Below are 18,455 nucleotides of genomic sequence, written 5' to 3' on the forward strand. Positions count from 1 at the left end.
TTCAGTCTATGTATGTTCGGTGAGATTATCTTACTAGTTGCTCTTTACAACAAGGAAGCATGTCTGAAGTCATGTGAGACCAAAGCACATGCTCAAGCTGCAAGAAGAAGTTTTAATATAAGGAATACACAACTTTACAGAAACCCACGCAGCATTTCCATATATGCTCCACACCTCCTGGGGTCAGGCCCTTTGCAAACTGCTTCTAATAAGGCATCCCCAGAAAGCTGGAAGTACTCTAACCCCGGAGGAGACCATGCTCGGCCCGCAGCTGGTGCCGTGCAAGTTAAGCTAACAAAGAGGTGACTTGAATCATGGAGCCCTTTAGAAACCACTACACCAATGATCCCTCCAAACATCCAGCATTTTATCCATCATTAAAGTTACTTAAGAGCCGTGCTGACATCACAGCATCTTTCACAACCAGCTGTAATCTTAAACAAATGAATCACTTGAATTGTCTGGGACAGCAAAAGAAACCCAGGTTATCTCAAAGGCAGTGACTGAGATATTTTTTTCCACGTTATTATTTTCCACCTTTAGTTTAAACAACTCTTAGGAGCTATTTGAGCGCTGTAAAGCACAAACAAGGCGAGCTCCGGCAGCCTGGCTCTCTATCCGACCCGAGGCGGCTGAGGCAGCGTGTTCCCTGTGTGCTGAACGGGGCATATTTTCCCACCTGAAAGCCGGCGGAGGGTCGGCAGCCCAGGGGGCAGAGGGGCTGGCCGGGGGCGATGCCCGGCCCGGAGCAATGCCCTGCAGGCGCAGGGCATCCCTCCGCTCCGGCCGGGCGATGCCGCGGCGCCCTGGCCCCAGCACCGCTAAAAATAAAGCCCGTCTCCGCCGGCCTGCCCTCAGGAATAGGGGTTGGATCGATGATTTTCTTTTAAATCTGGTTTTTACCAATCCCCCCCTCCCCCGACAACCCGGCTCCGAACCGCCCAGCTCGGACCGCAGCCCTGCGAATAACTTCAGGGATGGCCGGGACCGCCGCCGGGCGGGGGGACGGGACCGGGGGGCCCGCGGGCAGCGCTCGGCACTCACCTGGCCGGCGGTGTCGTACAGCCCCAGCAGGTACTGCTTGCCCCCGACGGTGACGCTGACTGCGAGAAGGGAGAAACACAGCGCGTCAGGGGGGGCACCCCCGGCCGACCCTCTCCCATCCCCCGGCAGGGCCAGGCCAGGGGATGGAGCGAGCAGGGAGGAGGGAGAGGGGGCGGCAGCCGCGGCCCCCCGCCCGCTCACCTGCGTAGTGGTCGAACACGGTGGGCACGTACTCCTCGGGGAAGGCGTCGTTGGCGTAGCTCATCAGCAGACACGTCTTGCCCACGGCGCCGTCCCCCACCACCACGCACTTCAGCATGACCGCCGCGCTGCCATGGGCCATGGCCGGAGCCCGCCCTCATGGCCCCGCGGGCGCGCCCCGCCGCGCCGGGCCCCTCGGCATCGCCGCCGCCGCCGCTCAGCGGGCGCCCCCGCCGGCCCCCGCCGGGCGCGGCCCCCCCGCCATCCGCCGCCGCGCTGGGCCCGGCGGGAGCCGCCTTCCCCCGGCCGCGCAGGGGCAGCGCCCGCCCGGGCGCGGGGCCGGGAGGGGGCGGGCGGCGGGGCTGCGGGGCTGGGGCCGCCGTGCGGGAGCGGCCGCTCGCCCCGGCCCCGCTGCCCGCACACGCATGCACAGAACACCCCGCGCTTCCCCGCCCCGAGAGGAACTCGGGAGCCGCGGGCACCCCCTGCCCCGCGCCGGCGGCGGGGGCGCGTTCGTTCTGCGCTGACACCCCCCCAAACCATCGCCCTGCCCGTACAAAGGAAACTCCGGCCGCATCCTGTGGCATTAACCCCTAACTGAGCCGATAGGTATGGAAATAATCAACGGGGTGTGAAAGGATTTTGTTCCGCGCCGAGTCTTCGGGTCTGAAATTCAGTAGTGGGAATGGGTTTAAGAACACCAAAGTGTGTGGTTTAAATAGTCTTTGAGTGCACATTTGCTAAAGGACCAGGGGACAAGATCTAGAAAGAATAGGTACTGCAAGAAAAATGAGTGAAATCATGCTCCCACTAGCGTCAGTGGCAAAAGTCTCACTGTTCAGTGGCACTAGGTTGTCACCCTAGAAAGCTGTTTCAAACTTCACGTTTTCAAATGATATGAAATACGTTTACAGTCAGGCAGAAAGTAATTGCCTTTTCTAGTCTGTATTTTTTGCAGATTTATGCCATAAGCCCTATCCTGTTACAACAAAACCCACACAGAACAGTGCAACCCACGAGGAGACCTCTATGTTGTAGAGTTTGTGTTTCTATTTGATCTGACATGCTTCACGGAGAAAATAAATGCAAATCCCACATTGCACAAAGCTTATCTGAATATTCAGTAAAACATATTTTCAAATCAGGGCAAAATAGACAAGTTATTTCTTTGCACGTTTTTCGGCTTAGTGAATCAAGTTTTCGTGCCTTGAGACCACAGAGGGGGCAGGCAGGACATCCAAGACTCTGCCACAATCTCTTCTCAATTCATCCAGAGAGCATCAAATTCACGAGCAGACTGAGGCTGCCCCAGGAGGTATTTTTTCAGCCTTCGGAAAATGCCAGCTATAAAAGAAAGCTGGGTTTACCAAGACGTCAACCAGCAGCCAGCACAGGACTCAGTGCCCAGGTCTCCCAAACAACGTTTCCTAATAAGCAGGTATGTCCTGCATGAGCAGCTATTTCAGGATGGATTTTGGCACCAGGCCCAGGAAAACTGCTTTACAGTGATCTACCTAGAGGTTCCCAGGTACCCACGAGAGACTTGAAATCATGCAGATATTCAGTGGCCCAGGTAACATCCACTTCCCTTTTGCTGTCCTTGCCAATGTATACATTCGGGAGCACCCAGCACTTGCATTCCTGGACAAAAGCACCCCAGGCTGCCGTCTGCGCAATCGATGGGAAGTACACTTCCTCCACTCTGCCGCTTGCTTAATTGCTAGTGTTGCTTCTCAAATCCTGTAATCATCATTTTGAACTTGCACAATCTCAGCCAAATGATTCTCATCCAGTCCTCCATCTCGCTCAGACAATGGACGCCCAATTAGTCTGCACTAAATATTTAGAGAAAATGAAGATACAGAACTGGCAAACTGAAATGCTCACCTCGGCTCTCTCCACACCAGCCTGGCTGGTTGCACAGCCAGGGAGTCACATAGCAGCAGGAGTGGGACCTCATAAAACCTAACAAGAGTCCCACAGCAATATGACTCTGTGGAATCACCCATGGGGGCGTAGGACTGTTGGTTTCATCCACAGAACGTGTACTGTGTTTTTCACCCTTTGCAGATGTCACTTTCCAGCCAGCACCCACAGCAGCACGATAAGGAGGGTGCAACTATGAGGAGAATATACACCCCAAAAGTTCCTGGAAATTGATTTATTCTCTTAAACTTTCCTGTCTTTCAGCAGCTTAGAGCCTCTCTTCAGTGTCAATTGACGTGGCTCAACTATATCAGCACAAAGGATACCTTACCAGGAATCACATCCTTCTTTCAAATAGATGAACAATCTGTTCTGTGTAATATGCGTACATTTTTCAGCAATACAAATATAAAAAGTGTTAAAATAATTACCTACCTGTAACAAATATTTTAAGTATCTTTATTAAAGACATTGAATCTAGCCATTTTTTCCCTAACTTCTTTCATAAGCTAGTAAAAATAAATGAGTACAAGCTCTTAAAAGGAAACTCATCATCTGGCATATTTAAAATACATTTTTTTCCCTCATTCTTTGCTATAAAGTTGTTAGGAAATGAAAAACTGTACCATCTAGTTTTTTGCAAAAGGGACAGTTTCTGAGTAGTTCTAGGTTATGCACTGAACGGTTACTTTAGCATCACATACGAGTACTAAACAATCAATTTTTTCATTTTAGGTATTAAAATTTTGCTTTTTAGGATTTCTGTAAGATTTCTATATGTATATGAGGCTGAAAACTAATTGGGAGGAAGAAATGTAACTAGATTACCCTTAGAAATAAGGCCTGTTCCAAACAATTCAGGTCAGTAATGGAGGAAAGTGTGTAGCAGAGAGGGTCTAATAAATGATGGGAAGCCTATGATGACACAAGTGAAACTCCATAGATGACTGTGCAGCTAAACATTTTTTGGAAGCAATTCCTGGGGTATACAGACTTCACAAGTAAAACATGGAGTGGGACCATGAAGTAGAATCACAAAGTCGTTCATCTGAGTTACCAACAGCAGAGAAAATAGAAGAGAAAGGGATGGAGCCAGGCCTCAGTATAAGCAGCAAAAGACCTGTTTGGTCTATGGAACTAGGGAATAAATGGTATTAATTGTGTAATCAACACATTTTGAAAAGATAGATCTGATCATGTCCATTATTAACGTCTCCGAATTTAACCCTGACATTTACATAATCTAGTTATTTTTATCAACTTGCTGCCACTCTGTGTTGTGAGTACACTCCAGCAGTTCTCTGTCCACATCCTCCTGTTCACCCTGTCAGATAAGCCATGGTGCCTCACTTTGTCACTGGGTTGCTGTGCATCACTAGAGCGTGGTCATGCATCTCACCACAAAAGTGGACATCTTCCCATGTTGGGTGAAATGACTTCATGGAAGTAGCCAATATTGAGGAAACACCCTTAAAAATGCCAAGTCGCAGTCAAAGCTGAAAGTGATGTATGTAAAACACTCAAATTAGCCCCACAAAGTCCATCAGAGGATTAATTTTTTAGGCATCTGTGCTGGTTTAAAAGTTAACCAGCAGGGGGAATGAACCCAACTCAAAGGAGAGATTATAAGTCAGAATAACAATTTATTAAAATAATACAGTAAGTACAATAATACAAACAAACAATTGGTCTCAACCCACAAAAACCCAAATGTGTAACCCAGTACCCTGGGGCCTGAACAAAGTGGTGTTCCTTGGGCCCTGTTTGAGTCCAAAGTAAAGGGAGAGGGGAAGAACCTGCTGGTGGGAGAGCTGCTGCAGTCTGGCCAGAACTGGTGATCGCAGTCCAGTGGTGGTCTAAGTCTGGTTGAGAGCGATGAGATGCAGCCGTCCTCTGGATCCCACGAGTGGGTTGAAAAATGTTCCAAAACTCCAAGATTATATATCCTCCAGTTCAGGCAGGAATGCTTGGTACTCTCCTCAGGGCGGGGAGTTCACAAAGGGTGTGAGGACAGAAACATCCTTCTATCTCACAGGCCTCTTAACACCTAGTTTATAGCCTGAGGAGTCAGGCTCTATGGGCAGAGGGTGCGAATAGTCTATTGACAACAATAGTCTAGTTTCTGGGAAATGACATGGAAGGCTATAGAATACAGTTTTGGGTTACACCCACCATGCTCTATGGGCAGAGGGTGCGAATAGTCTATTGACAACAATAGTCTAGTTTCTGGGAAATGACATGGAAGGCTATAGAATACAGTTTTGGGTTACACCCACCATGATGAACTGATCTCAGCTGTCCTAACTAGGACATTATCCACCCCTTATTCTATGCCATCCATGTCATGCCCAAATTAACCCCCTTTAAAAACTATATCCCTTTAAAACTATATACATCTATCTATCTATCTATCTATATATATATATACAATGAAACATTACAGACCATTCTCACTCAAAATTAGGTCCCCTTGTGGTACACAACGTGTCTCCCCATCTTTTTGCATTACCCACCAGGTGGAACCAGGTCCCTGAGCAAAAACAATCCCTCGGATGGGTTTGCCTTTGCTTGAGGTGGGACTAATCCAAACAGTCTTCCCTAACATTCCTCTCATATGTACCACGGGGACTTTATCTCCATCTACAGTATGCAAAAGTTCTGATTGGGCAGGGCCAGCTCGATTGATGGAACCTCGGGTGTTGACCAACCAGGTGGCCTTTGCTAAATGCAGCTCCCAGTGTTTGAGAGTCTCCCCACACAGTGCCTTCAGGGTGGTTTTCAGCAGTCCGTTGCACCGCTCAACTTTTCCAGCAGCTGGTGCATGGTAGGGGATATGATACACCCACTCAATGCCGTGCTCTTTGGCCCAGGTGTCTATAAGGCCATTCTTGAAATGGGTCCCATTATCAGACTCAATTCTCTCCGGGGTGCCGTGTCGCCACAGGACTTGTTTTTCAAGGCCCAGGATGGTATTCCGGGCAGTGGCATGAGGCACGGGGTATGTCTCCAACCATCCAGTGCTTCCTTCTACCATGGTCAGTACGTAGTGCTTGCCTTGGCGGGTTTTGGGGAGCGTGATGTAGTCAACTTGCCAGGCTTCCCCATACCTGTACTTTGACCACCGTCCACCATACCATAGAGGCTTCACCCGCTTGGCCTGCTTGATGGCAGCACATGTCTCACAGTCATGGATGACCTGTGAGACAATGTCCTTGGTTAAGTCCACCCCTCGGTCACGAGCCCATCTGTATGTTGCATCTCTCCCCTGGTGACCGGAGGCGTCATGGGCCCATCGAGCCAGAAATAATTCTCCTTTGTGCTGCCAATCCAGATCTACCTGAGAGACTTTAATCCTGGCAGCTCGGTCCGCCTGCTCGTTGTTACGATGCTCCTCATTAGCCCGTTTCTTGCCTACATGAGCGTCTACGTGACGGACCTTCACACTCAGCTTCTCTACCCGGCCAGCGATGTCCTGCCACATCTCCGCCGCCCAGATGGGTTTCCCTTGGCGCTGCCAGTTGGCCTTTTTCCATCGCTCCAGCCATCCCCACAGAGCATTGGCCACCATCCATGAGTCAGTGTAGAGATAGAGTCTTGGCCACTTCTCTCGTTCAGCTATATCCAAAGCCAACTGAACGGCTTTAAGCTCGGCAAACTGACTTGACCCACCTTGTCCTTCGGTCGCTTCTGCAACTCGCCGTGTGGGACTCCATACAGCTGCCTTCCATTTTCGGTTTGTCCCTACAATGCGGCAGGAGCCATCCGTGAAGAGCACATATCGCCTTTCATCTGCTGGTAGCTTGTCATATGGTGGGGCCTCCTCAGCACGTGTCACCTTCTCCTCCTCTTCTTCAGAGGATAGTCCGAAACTCTCACCTTCGGGCCAATTGGTGATAATTTCCAGAATCCCAGGGCGATTAGGATTCCCTATCCGGGTTCGCTGCGTGATCAGAGCCATCCACTTACTCCATGTGGCATCGGTGGCATGATGTGTGGAAGGAACTCTTCCCTTGAACATCCAGCCCAGCACTGGTAGTCGGGGTGCCAGGAGGAGCTGCGCTTCGGTGCCGATTACTTCTGAGGCAGCTCGAACTCCTTCGTAGGCAGCCAGGATCTCTTTCTCAGTTGGTGTATAGCTGGCTTCAGATCCTTTGTATCCCCGACTCCAGAATCCCAGCGGTCGTCCTCGGGTCTCCCCAGGCACTTTCTGCCAGAGGCTCCAAGAAGGGCCATTCTCCCCGGCTGCGGTGTAGAGCACGTTCTTCACGTCCTGTCCTGTCCTTACTGGCCCAAGGGCTACTGCATGGGCAATCTCCTGTTTAATTTGTTCAAAGGCTTGTTGTTGTTCGGGGCCCCACTGGAAATCATTTTTCTTCCGTGTCACAAGGTAGAGAGGGCTTACAATCTGACTATACTCGGGGATATGCATCCTCCAAAAGCCCACAGCGCCTAGGAAAGCCTGTGTTTCCTTCTTGCTGGTTGGTGGGGACATGGCTGCTATTTTGTTAATCACCTCCATTGGAATTAGACGGCGTCCATCTTGCCACTTCACTCCTAGGAACTGAATTTCCTGAGCAGGTCCCTTGACCTTACTCCGTTTAATGGCAAAACCGGCTCTTAGGAGAATCTGGATTATCTTCTCTCCTTTCTCGAAGACTTCGCCCGCTGTGTTCCCCCATACAATGATGTCATCAATGTACTGTAGGTGCTCTGGAGCCTCACCCTTTTCCAGTGCAGTCTGGATCAGTCCGTGGCAAATGCTGGGACTGTGTTTCCACCCCTGAGGCAGTCGATTCCAGGTGTACTGCACACCTCTCCAAGTGAAAGCAAATTGTGGCCTGCACTCCGCTGCCAAAGGAATGGAGAAAAAGGCATTGGCTATGTCAATGGTGGCATACCACTTGGCTTCCTTGGACTCCAGCTCGTACTGGAGCTCCAGCATGTCCGGCACAGCAGCACTCAGGGGTGGTGTGACTTCATTGAGTCCACGGTAATCCACCGTCAGCCTCCACTCTCCGCTGGACTTACGCACTGGCCATATAGGGCTATTAAAGGGTGAGCGAGTCTTGCTGACCACCCCCTGGGTCTCCAGTTCACGGATCATCTTTTGTATAGGGGTCACAGAGTCTCGGTCGGTGCGGTATTGCCGACGGTGCACTGTTGCTGTGGCTATCGGTACCAATTGTTCTTCAACCTTCAGTAGTCCCACAGCAGAGGGGTCCTCTGAGAGACCAGGCAAGGTGTTCAACTGTCTGATTTCCTCCGTCTCCACAGCAGCTATGCCAAAAGCCCAACGAAGTCCTTTTGGGTCTTTGAAATACCCACTCCTCAGGTAATCTATGCCAAGGATACACGGGGCCTCTGGACCAGTCACGATGGGGTGTCTGTGCCATTCCTTCCCAGTCAGGCTCACTTCAGCTTCCAGTACAGTCAGCTGTTGGGATCCCCCTGTCACCCCAGAAATAGAGATGGATTCTGCCCCTACGTATCTTGATGGCATTAATGTACATTGTGCGCCAGTGTCCACTAAAGCCTTATATCTTTGTGGCTCTGATGTGCCAGGCCACCGAATCCACACAGTCCAATAGACTCGATTGTCCCTCTCCTCTACCTGGCTAGAGGCAGGGCACCCCTAGTCCTGGTCATGGTACTCATTGTGCTCTTCTTGTGGGTATGACCTGGAGGTCCCTTCGAGAGGATCAGACGTATCATCATTCCTGTACCGTCTGGAGTCTTGCCCACGAGAGACTGGAGCAACGTTTACCCTTGAAGAGTTCTTTATGGTATTTGTTCCTCTTTTCAGTTCACGTACCCGGGCTGCTAAGGAAGAGGTGGGTTTCCCATCCCACTTCCTCATATCTTCTCCATGCTCACGGAGGTAAAACCATAGATCGCTACGTGGAGTGTACCTTCTCTCCTTAGCTGGGGGACGCTGGCTCCTGATAGCAGAGACTCTTGTTCGTCCTGGCGAGATATGGAAAATCCCTTCCTTAATTTCTTCTCTTAGCTTCTGGTGTCCCTCTTCAATTTTCTCTTCTAGGCTTCGGACGTGTTCAGCCAGTTTGGTTTCCACAGATGAGACGTGGGCTCGTAATGGGGCGGTGACAGTGTCTTCATAAATCCTGAGTTTGCTAACCAATGCTCCCACCTTGTCCTCTCCCTCCCTCCATTGCAGCGTTGCTAAGTAGCGGGAATACATTTCTGGCCCGAGTCGTGCAAACTTTAACCACATTTGGGAGGTGCACTGTACGCCATCTGGACTCTTAGGGAATCTTTCATCCTCTGAAAAGATTATCTCCAGTACAGCTAACTCCCTTAAGCACCGGATACCTTGTTCCATCGTGTTCCACTGTCCTTGCTGTACGTGGAGGTCCTCCTTGCAAAGGTATCTCTCCCTCACACTGGACAACAGTCGCCGCCAGAGGCTGAGAGTTTCCTGCCTCCTTCCAATCCCCTGATCAATGACTACATCTCGAGACAGGGATCCCAGCTGTCTGGCTTCACTCCCATCTAGGATCGTATCGTTAGCTGCGGCATCCCAGATTCGGAGCAGCCAGGTCAGAATGGACTCGTTCGCCTGTCGTGTGAACTCTCTCCGGAGCTCACGTAGCTCACCCAGGGATAGGGACCGAGTGATTATTTCTGGCTCTGTCTCCTCCGGTGGATGTGAAGGTCCCGCCTCTTCGTCATCATTTGCTATGCGAACTGATTTAGTCTTTGATTTCCTTTTCTGGACAGGGGCGACTGCTATTGGTTTTGCTTGTTCTTCTGGCTCCTCGATGGTTTGTGTGGACACGGTGCTGGTTGGTTCATTTCTTTCTCCCTCTGACTCAGCTGTGGTTTGGGTGGACGTGGTGTCTGCGGATTTGGTCCTTCTCTCCTCGCCCTGACAGTGCTGTATCATGTCAAGCAGTGCCCGGTAGGCAGTGGCCAGGGCCCAGCAGGTTGCTGTGAGCTGGCCATCTCTGGAGCTGCCAGAGCATTTTTCCTTCACCAGTCTTATCATGCTAACAGGATCCTGCAGTTGTTCAGGGGTGAATTTCCAGATCATTGGAGGAGAAAACTTTTCCAAATACTGGCTGATGTCCTCCCACTTCCCGTGCCACTCAGCATTATCTGCTCCCAGGGCAGGTGTCCAACCAACCTCCCTAAAAGGCACTTTTCTGACCCTAAACATGGTGTACACAGTACAGAGCAGACAGAGCAACACTAACAATAACATTATGCTGTCCTTAACATCAAAAGGGAACTCAATATTTTCAAAAACTGTTTTAGCAGGTCTGAAGGGGAAGAAGGAGGTGGGAGGCTGGAAACCATCCACCCCTGTTCCCCCAAAAAGCTGGGTACGATTTTTAATGAGGCCCCAGAGGTAGCAACCCAAACCAGGACAGGCAAACAGGACTGAATACACATTTACAATGAAACTCATTGCTTCTGATGTTAGAATGACATAAACATAATATACTAATAAAGCAATTTGGATCCCTCTCCCTGGTCTTAAAGAGAGCATCAAAACAGGCAAATAATACACCATCTGTGGAAATATGAACAGGCTCAAATACAACATCCATGTGAGTGCATCAAACAACATGGTGATCAGGGAGTTTCTATATTCAAATAGACAAATGCTTCAAATGAAATTGTGATTCTGACTTCTCTCTCTCTGCCCGACGTTTGGGCGCCAAAATGTGCTGGTTTAAAAGTTAACCAGCAGGGGGAATGAACCCAACTCAAAGGAGAGATTATAAGTCAGAATAACAATTTATTAAAATAATACAGTAAGTACAATAATACAAACAAACAATTGGTCTCAACCCACAAAAACCCAAATGTGTAACCCAGTACCCTGGGGCCTGAACAAAGTGGTGTTCCTTGGGCCCTGTTTGAGTCCAAAGTAAAGGGAGAGGGGAAGAACCTGCTGGTGGGAGAGCTGCTGCAGTCTGGCCAGAACTGGTGATCGCAGTCCAGTGGTGGTCTAAGTCTGGTTGAGAGCGATGAGATGCAGCCGTCCTCTGGATCCCACGAGTGGGTTGAAAAATGTTCCAAAACTCCAAGATTATATATCCTCCAGTTCAGGCAGGAATGCTTGGTACTCTCCTCAGGGCGGGGAGTTCACAAAGGGTGTGAGGACAGAAACATCCTTCTATCTCACAGGCCTCTTAACACCTAGTTTATAGCCTGAGGAGTCAGGCTCTATGGGCAGAGGGTGCGAATAGTCTATTGACAACAATAGTCTAGTTTCTGGGAAATGACATGGAAGGCTATAGAATACAGTTTTGGGTTACACCCACCATGCTCTATGGGCAGAGGGTGCGAATAGTCTATTGACAACAATAGTCTAGTTTCTGGGAAATGACATGGAAGGCTATAGAATACAGTTTTGGGTTACACCCACCATGATGAACTGATCTCAGCTGTCCTAACTAGGACATTATCCCTGTCTGTGAAAGACTGGAGCCATGGTTTATGGTTCTCTAAAAGAACTTTTAGACTTACAAGGAATGTTAAGTCTTTAGGAAAGTCAATGAAAAGGGCGATGTCATCTGAATGCCCTGTTTGCATCATATCGTCTTTCAGACCAATCAATCTCTCATCCTTGAGCAGAGCTGTCCCTAAGCAGCAGAAGGTTACACCCGAGTGGACATAGCACAAGTCTGGTTTTTAGTCTGAATGATTTACTGTTGTCATAAATGATGAGAAAACCATTTTTACAGCTTATGAATCCAATCATTACAGTTTTGCTTCTCTACCCAAGATCATGGGTAACACAGAGAATGTGTCTCTATCCCAGCTAATACAGAGGAAACAAATCACATATTTCTAATGTGCCAGAAATGGATAGGCAATTTGATAGCTGTAGATCCAATTCCTTCTGAATGTCAGTTTCTACTCTGTCCCCCAAAATTTTGTAATCATTTACAAGAGCACTGGTACTAATTTCCTCTCAAGTCACGGCTGTGTGCTTGCTTACCTCATGTGTTTCAAGAACATAGTGATACCTTCGAGCAAAGGCATGCAATATATGACATCAGAATAACACAGGATGACACATTTTAGGTCATCTGCTGCAGTCATTTGAATGTTAGAGCACACTGTCTCTTTACTATCCCTGTAGCAGTTCTCTTCTCAGAATGGGGATGAATGTTGCAAACAGGGGAAATATTACTTGTTCTCTTCAGGGACCAACCTGAAGAGTCCACTACATGGAAAGCTCCTACACAAGTCTCTTGAACTGTCTTGTTCTGTTATGCTGTTGCAGCTTGTGATCCTTTATTAACATTTCCTTCCTTTTTGCATGGATGTAACTGAGATGCAGTAACTGACTAAAGCAAAATAGTGGCATCAGGACCAAAACAAGAGCCCATTGCTGAGAATAAGATACAATGTTTTAAAAATAAATTTGCACTAACTACTGGAAAGTGTCACAATCACTACTCCATGTGGTTTTTCTAAATAAGTGTAGTGCAGGAGCTTCAAAATGGTCAAAGAAAATACATCAGTGGAAACCTTTTCTTTGAAAAGGCAGCTCCTTCGAAAAGAATACCTTTTGAAATCATGTCAATTCCATGAAAGTGTTTTAAGAATGGCATAAAAATGTTCTGGCAGCTTGAAAGTATACAATTTTTTTTTTCAGAGCAAAACATTTTAATTTCTAAATCACTATGGTTTCAATTTAAATTAGCATAGCATTAGAATACAGTGTAGCATAAATGAAAAGGTGCCATCATTAAACATTTCAATCAGCTTCATTTTTCTTCCAGAAGTTTGGGGGATTTTTAAGGACTTTTCAAGGGTTTCAAGATTTTCCAGATTGAATTCCTAATTAGAACAAAGACAAATCTCAAAAATATTCATAAAAGTGGAATTTTATCCTCTGCATAGCATATGTCCTCCCTCATACTCATAGCATGCTAAATTATGGTAAGATAGCATAGCATAGAATCATAGAATAATTTAGGTTGGAAAAGAACTCTAGGATCAAGACCAATTGTTAATCTAGAACTGCCAAGTCCACCATAAATCATGTCTCTGAGTGCCCCATCTACATGCCTTTTAAATACCTCCAGGGATGGTGACTCCACCACTTACCTGGGCATCCTGTTCCAGTGCTTGGCAACCCTTTAGGTGAAGCAATTTTTCCTATAATCCAATCTAAACCTCCCCTAGTGCGACCTGAGGCCATTTCCTCTTGTCCTATCACTTGTTACTTGGGTGAGGAGATTCACACTCACCTCTCTACAACTTCGTTTTGGGTAGTTGTAGAGAGCACTAGGGTACCCTCTGAGTCTTCTTTTCTCTGGACTAAACAACCCCACATCCCTCAGCTGATTGTTGTGCGACTTGTGCTTCAGACCCTTCACCAGCTCCATTGCCTTTCTCTGGACACGCTCCAGCACCTCCGTGTCTTTCTTGTAGTGAGGGACCCAAAACTGGACACAGCACTCAAGGTGTGGCCTCACCAGTGCACCAGTACAGAGGGATGATTCACTGCCCTAGTCCTACTGGCCACACTATTTCTGATACAAGCCAGGATTCGACATCATCGTCCAAGTACAACTGTTTAATAAGTGCCATCCACTTCAGAGTTGTGATTCTTTTAGATATATGTTCCAAGAATATGTATGATTTTGCAATGCTGTATCGCTGCACTATTATTAATATTCTTTCTACTGTATCACAATAGTCTTGCGTCCTCAATTAAGATGAATATTTGATTTGAATAGGAACTGCTCAAATATAGAGGGGGAAGCAGGTTGTCTTCTGCAAATTTTACGGTTCTGTCTCTGAAGAAATTCAAAGACTGTACAACACATAAAAAGGAGAGCAAGTGACTGAAATCAGAGTTCAAATTGACAGGATCAAGCTGATACAAACCACAGGGTCATACCCTTCTTTCCAGGTTTCTCTGTCCTAAGAAATAATTGTGAATTTGATTGATTTCCCCCAAATACATTTCTTAAGATGTAACTTAATCTTTTTCTTTTTTCTCTAGGGTTATTTATCCCATGCTGACACCTGTAATATCTCCCAAATTAGTGTTTGCTGCCAAATTCATTAGCATGCTGTTTACCAGTTCCTCTTAGGACTACTCCACTACAGTTGGAAAAGAAGATTCCTTAGGAAGAAAGGAAGAAAAAAAGAAAGGGAAAGCTAGAGCAGGGTGGAGGATGCTGCAGGAAATGGAGGCAGATGGAAGAATGAGGAAATTATGAATAGAAAAGTAGGGGTAGAAGAGATAATAAGAAAAAGAAAAAAAAGAAACAGCCAACCAGAAAAGAAACAGAAATGTCTGGCTCAGTTAACCTCTGAGAGGGTACTTAATTTCAATTATGAGAAGTCCACAGACCCAGGCCCATGCCTAAGATTAAGCTTGTGTTTTATTCAGGCCAACATAACATTCAATTTTCTACACAAGGATTTAAAGCACCAGAGGGAATCCATTGGAAACTTGGTGAGATTAGGGCACCTGCCTCCCACAGGTTTCTTGACATATCTCGGATTTCAAGATATAGTATTAAAATATAAAAGAAATTACGTCAGAGCTCTTTTAGTATTATTTCATATTCAGTGAAGGAACCTGACAGAATCAAATTTCTACTCAGCTATTTAGCACTGGGCTAAGTGTCAAGAAGAAGCAATTCTTTTCCTAAGGCCAACTTGGTGACAATTCCTTGCAGTTCACCAGACATTTTCTTGGAAATAAAATCTGTATCATGGTGAGGCTTTTTGTATAGCTAGAGTCACCACCATTCCCAGGCACAGAAGAGAGGACTAAGCACTTAACGTCCGCAGTTGATGTCACCTCTATGGCTCCATATGTCACCATAGCATCAGAACAGCCCCTTCTGGGTGCTAAGATATATACACCTCTGACTCGTGCCAGCACTCAAGACTGTACAGTCTGCTGTGGCTGTTACGTACCACGCTGTACCAAAAGGAGAATGAAATAAAATCTTAAACCTTGACTCACGGCCAGAAACCAGAAGAGGTATTATTACATGAATGGGGCAGGATTTGCAGAGGGAATACCGGCTCCTTCCTGCATTTTGGAATGAAACTAATCCCCAGAAATATCTCGTTCTGGAAAGTTAAAATTGAGCCTCTTTGTACCTTACAAGTCAACTTCCAGTTCTATTGGCCTTCTGAAGCTCAAGGGCATTGCATGATAAATCTGTAAGGTAACAGGTTTCCCATTTTGTACTTCGCTGTACACTAGACTTCCAGAGGGCACCAGGGTCACTGCCATGTTGTGTCTCATATTGCTGCTTGTGATTATCCCAGATGTAACTGTTGGAGAGCAAAATTAAAGCTTTAGCAGTCTTTCCTTTCAGATAAATTAAAGCAATCTTTAAGGACAAAAAAAAAGGCCAAAAGCTATAACTAAACTGAATTGTGCCTGAGCCTATTTCATGACGCTGGGACCAGCAGGCACAACCTGGCCTTGAACTTGACACTGATGTCGCATATCCTTTTGGGAGTGGTGCCTTGTCAAAGCTGACTCTGGCCTAGCACTGGAGGAGATTCCTTGGGAGAGTAACAGTGTTGCTCCACCCAAAACTACCCCCAGAAATGGTCTAGGGGTGTCACAGTGCTGAGTCTTAGTATTCAACAACATACCCTGGCTTTGTTTAATTTACTAAGATAGATGTCATCATTGCAAGGTCTATCTGTTCCAAATTTCATTTTTATTGAGCTACACTAATTCCAATGGAACTTATTTTTCTTGATTTTTTTTTAGTATTTATTATTAATTAATTCTGGTAAATCTGGTAATATTTTCCTCTGTTCAAAAAGCAACTAAACAACCAACGAATCCTCCAGCTCTAGATTTATATGCATGAAAAAAATACCTTTTTAAATTCCATTTATTACAAATGAATCTGTGCCTAAAACTGACCTCTGGATTTTCCCCAACCTTTGATGAAGTCAGGATTTAGTTTTGAATTTTCATGAAGTCTGGAATTCTTTCATCAGTTTCTTTGAATCTGATTCTTGATCTGCTTGATATACAGAAGCAAGCCCCTAAACTAGTTAATCTTCTGTACACCAGTAAGATTCAATGGTAAAGCCAAATGCTGAAACAAGCATCTTTTTTGATTTAAGAATGTTTCACCAAGAAAAATGTAGCCACATTTTAACCCATGACAGTTATCTGCTTCCTAGTGAAATAACGTCTAGCATCATATGGAGGAATGGTAGTGGATGGGATACCAGGAAACGGGGGTGAAGAACGAGAGATAGGTAACTCCACAATACCCCCACTCAGTCCTGCTCTGGGACCTGAACCCACCTTGCATTGGGATGGAAAGGATAGGTCCTTCTTTGGTTGTTTTTTTCAGCAACTTGTCATGTCATCTGGCAGGTGGAGAATGCTGGAGGAGATTCAAAAACAGATCTGAGGACAGAAATCCAGGCTTGGAGAATCCAGCATACGCAAGGCAGCATGGGCTGTAAGCAGCTCACTGTGAAGGATGAGAAACTCCTTAAATGCTAACAGCTTCTAAAAAGGTAATGGTTTAATAGGGCTGGAAGAGAAGAGTGTGCTAGAAATTTTCTCAGATATGGTTATGTATATCCTGTTGGGAAATGGACGGGAGGGAGAAGAGACCCATCACTTTCTTCTTAGGTGTTTATTGTAATCAACGTGGAACTAGATAACTTCACATGACAAAGATTTCAGTGGGGGGTGGCAACCTCCTTCCATATAACAATAGAGAGAACAGGGCTTCAGAGTCACAGTGCTCTGTTTATTTCATTTCAGTAGTGCCATTGTTGCAATAGTAACTACAAGCACCTGAAGAACCTCTAAGATCTATAAAAATATTTCCTTATTAAAAACATTACTTTACTGGAAAGCTTTGCTAACATATGGCTAAGACTGCTCACTTGCTTCCATAAAGTCGATCTCAGCAGAATTCAAACCTCTGAGAAAGCAGGAAATACAGAGGATAATAAAGCAATAGTCACTTCAACCTTTATAGCAATGCTCAATATGCATTTAATGGAAATAATTCACCTTTTCAGTGAGTGACTTTCAGAGAACATAACATGTAACTATTGCACAAGCACACCTCTTTGGAAAAGTGGACTGTATTCAAAGTGACAGTTCCTTTTACATGCATGCTCTGACCCAATTTCCTAGAAACAACCATAATAATTAAATTTTATCTTTCCCCCTACTCACCAGATAACAATATTTAGTCATACATATATTATTAAGCCCACAGAATATTTCCCCTACTTTACTTTGCACAAGTGCCAGTGGCTAAAACAACTCTGTTTCCCAGTACTGATTCAAAGTACCAAACTCAGTCACGAAAAGAGGCATGCAGCTACCTCAGGGTATATATATATATATATATATATATATATATATATCCACGTATATTCTTTTGATGTCACTCACAGGAGTGATGAGCACTGTGGGCCTGAGGCCCCATCTGAAGGTGTGACCTCCCATCTTTCCTACTATCATAGTTTACTAAGTCTTCCACCATTTGACACAGCAATAATCAGCTCAGCAAATACTGCCAGTTCCCTCTTTCCACTGCCAGCTCCCAGGAGGGAAAAATAAAGGTTGCCTGAACGTTGACCTAAACTCTCTATTTCCTGGCTTCAAAAAGTCAGAATTTTGCTGAAGCTGATATTTTATAAGAGCTCCCACTACTGCCAGAAAAACCAACTCTGCATTAATTAAGGGTTTTTTTCAGTTAGTAAGAAGGAAAGATGCTTTAAAGACCTGAAATTCACTCTTTCCTTGATTCTTAAAATATAATTCAGAGAGCATCTTTGCAATGTCTTGATCTGTGATTCACAAAAATTCTGAAGATACAGGAGTCCTGAAGTTTCTAGTAAAGACAAGATGCACTGGTAGATTGAGTTGGGTTTTTTCCTGTGTGCGAGGGGTTCGTTGGTTTTGAACATGTTCCTGCTGACTGGCTCTTTTATACCAGTGGTAGTGTTCAATTCACCACCATTTTGCTATTTTCTTTATTGCTCTCATGGGTTCTGTTTTTAATGGTAGTCAGAAAATGCTGAGCTAAGGATAAACTGGCTTCTTGAGCAGATATATACAAAGGAACCAACTTTTTAAAATGTATGTATAACTGCTTGAAGCTGCAAACACTGCACCAGTTTTCAACTGAGCTCAGCTCCTATCTCTTTGGGGAAAAAAGAGAAAAAGTTACCACAAAATACTCAGTGGATCTCACTGTCACATTTTATAGCTAAATTTTCAAAAGTACCTGAGTGGGCTCTTTGTGTGGTACATGAATACCTTTTAA

General features: G+C 46.0%; 1 protein-coding gene across 16 annotated transcripts in view; it reads right to left on the reverse strand.

Moving 5' to 3' along the window:
* Nucleotides 1–18,455, reverse strand: part of RHOQ (ras homolog family member Q) — a 175,496-nt gene that overhangs the window by 127,879 nt on the left and 29,162 nt on the right. For 2 of the 16 annotated variants that reach the window (XR_007903795.1, XR_007903799.1), the window contains 2 exons: nt 16,463–16,567; nt 12,545–15,459 (listed from right to left, as the gene is read on the reverse strand). Coding sequence is in view for 4 of the 16 variants with exons in the window: in XM_051782903.1 (XP_051638863.1) it covers nt 1,045–1,103; nt 1,246–1,406 (220 nt within the window). In the remaining 12 variants the exon portion in view is untranslated. The other 14 variants (XR_007903800.1, XR_007903797.1, XR_007903804.1 and 11 more) reach the window with 14 other exon arrangements.

Source organism: Manacus candei, unplaced genomic scaffold (genome assembly GCF_025592945.1).
Source record: "Manacus candei isolate 608988 ecotype Guabito, Panama unplaced genomic scaffold, ASM2559294v1 h1tg000017l, whole genome shotgun sequence".
In the NCBI taxonomy this organism is placed as follows: domain Eukaryota; kingdom Metazoa; phylum Chordata; class Aves; order Passeriformes; family Pipridae; genus Manacus; species Manacus candei.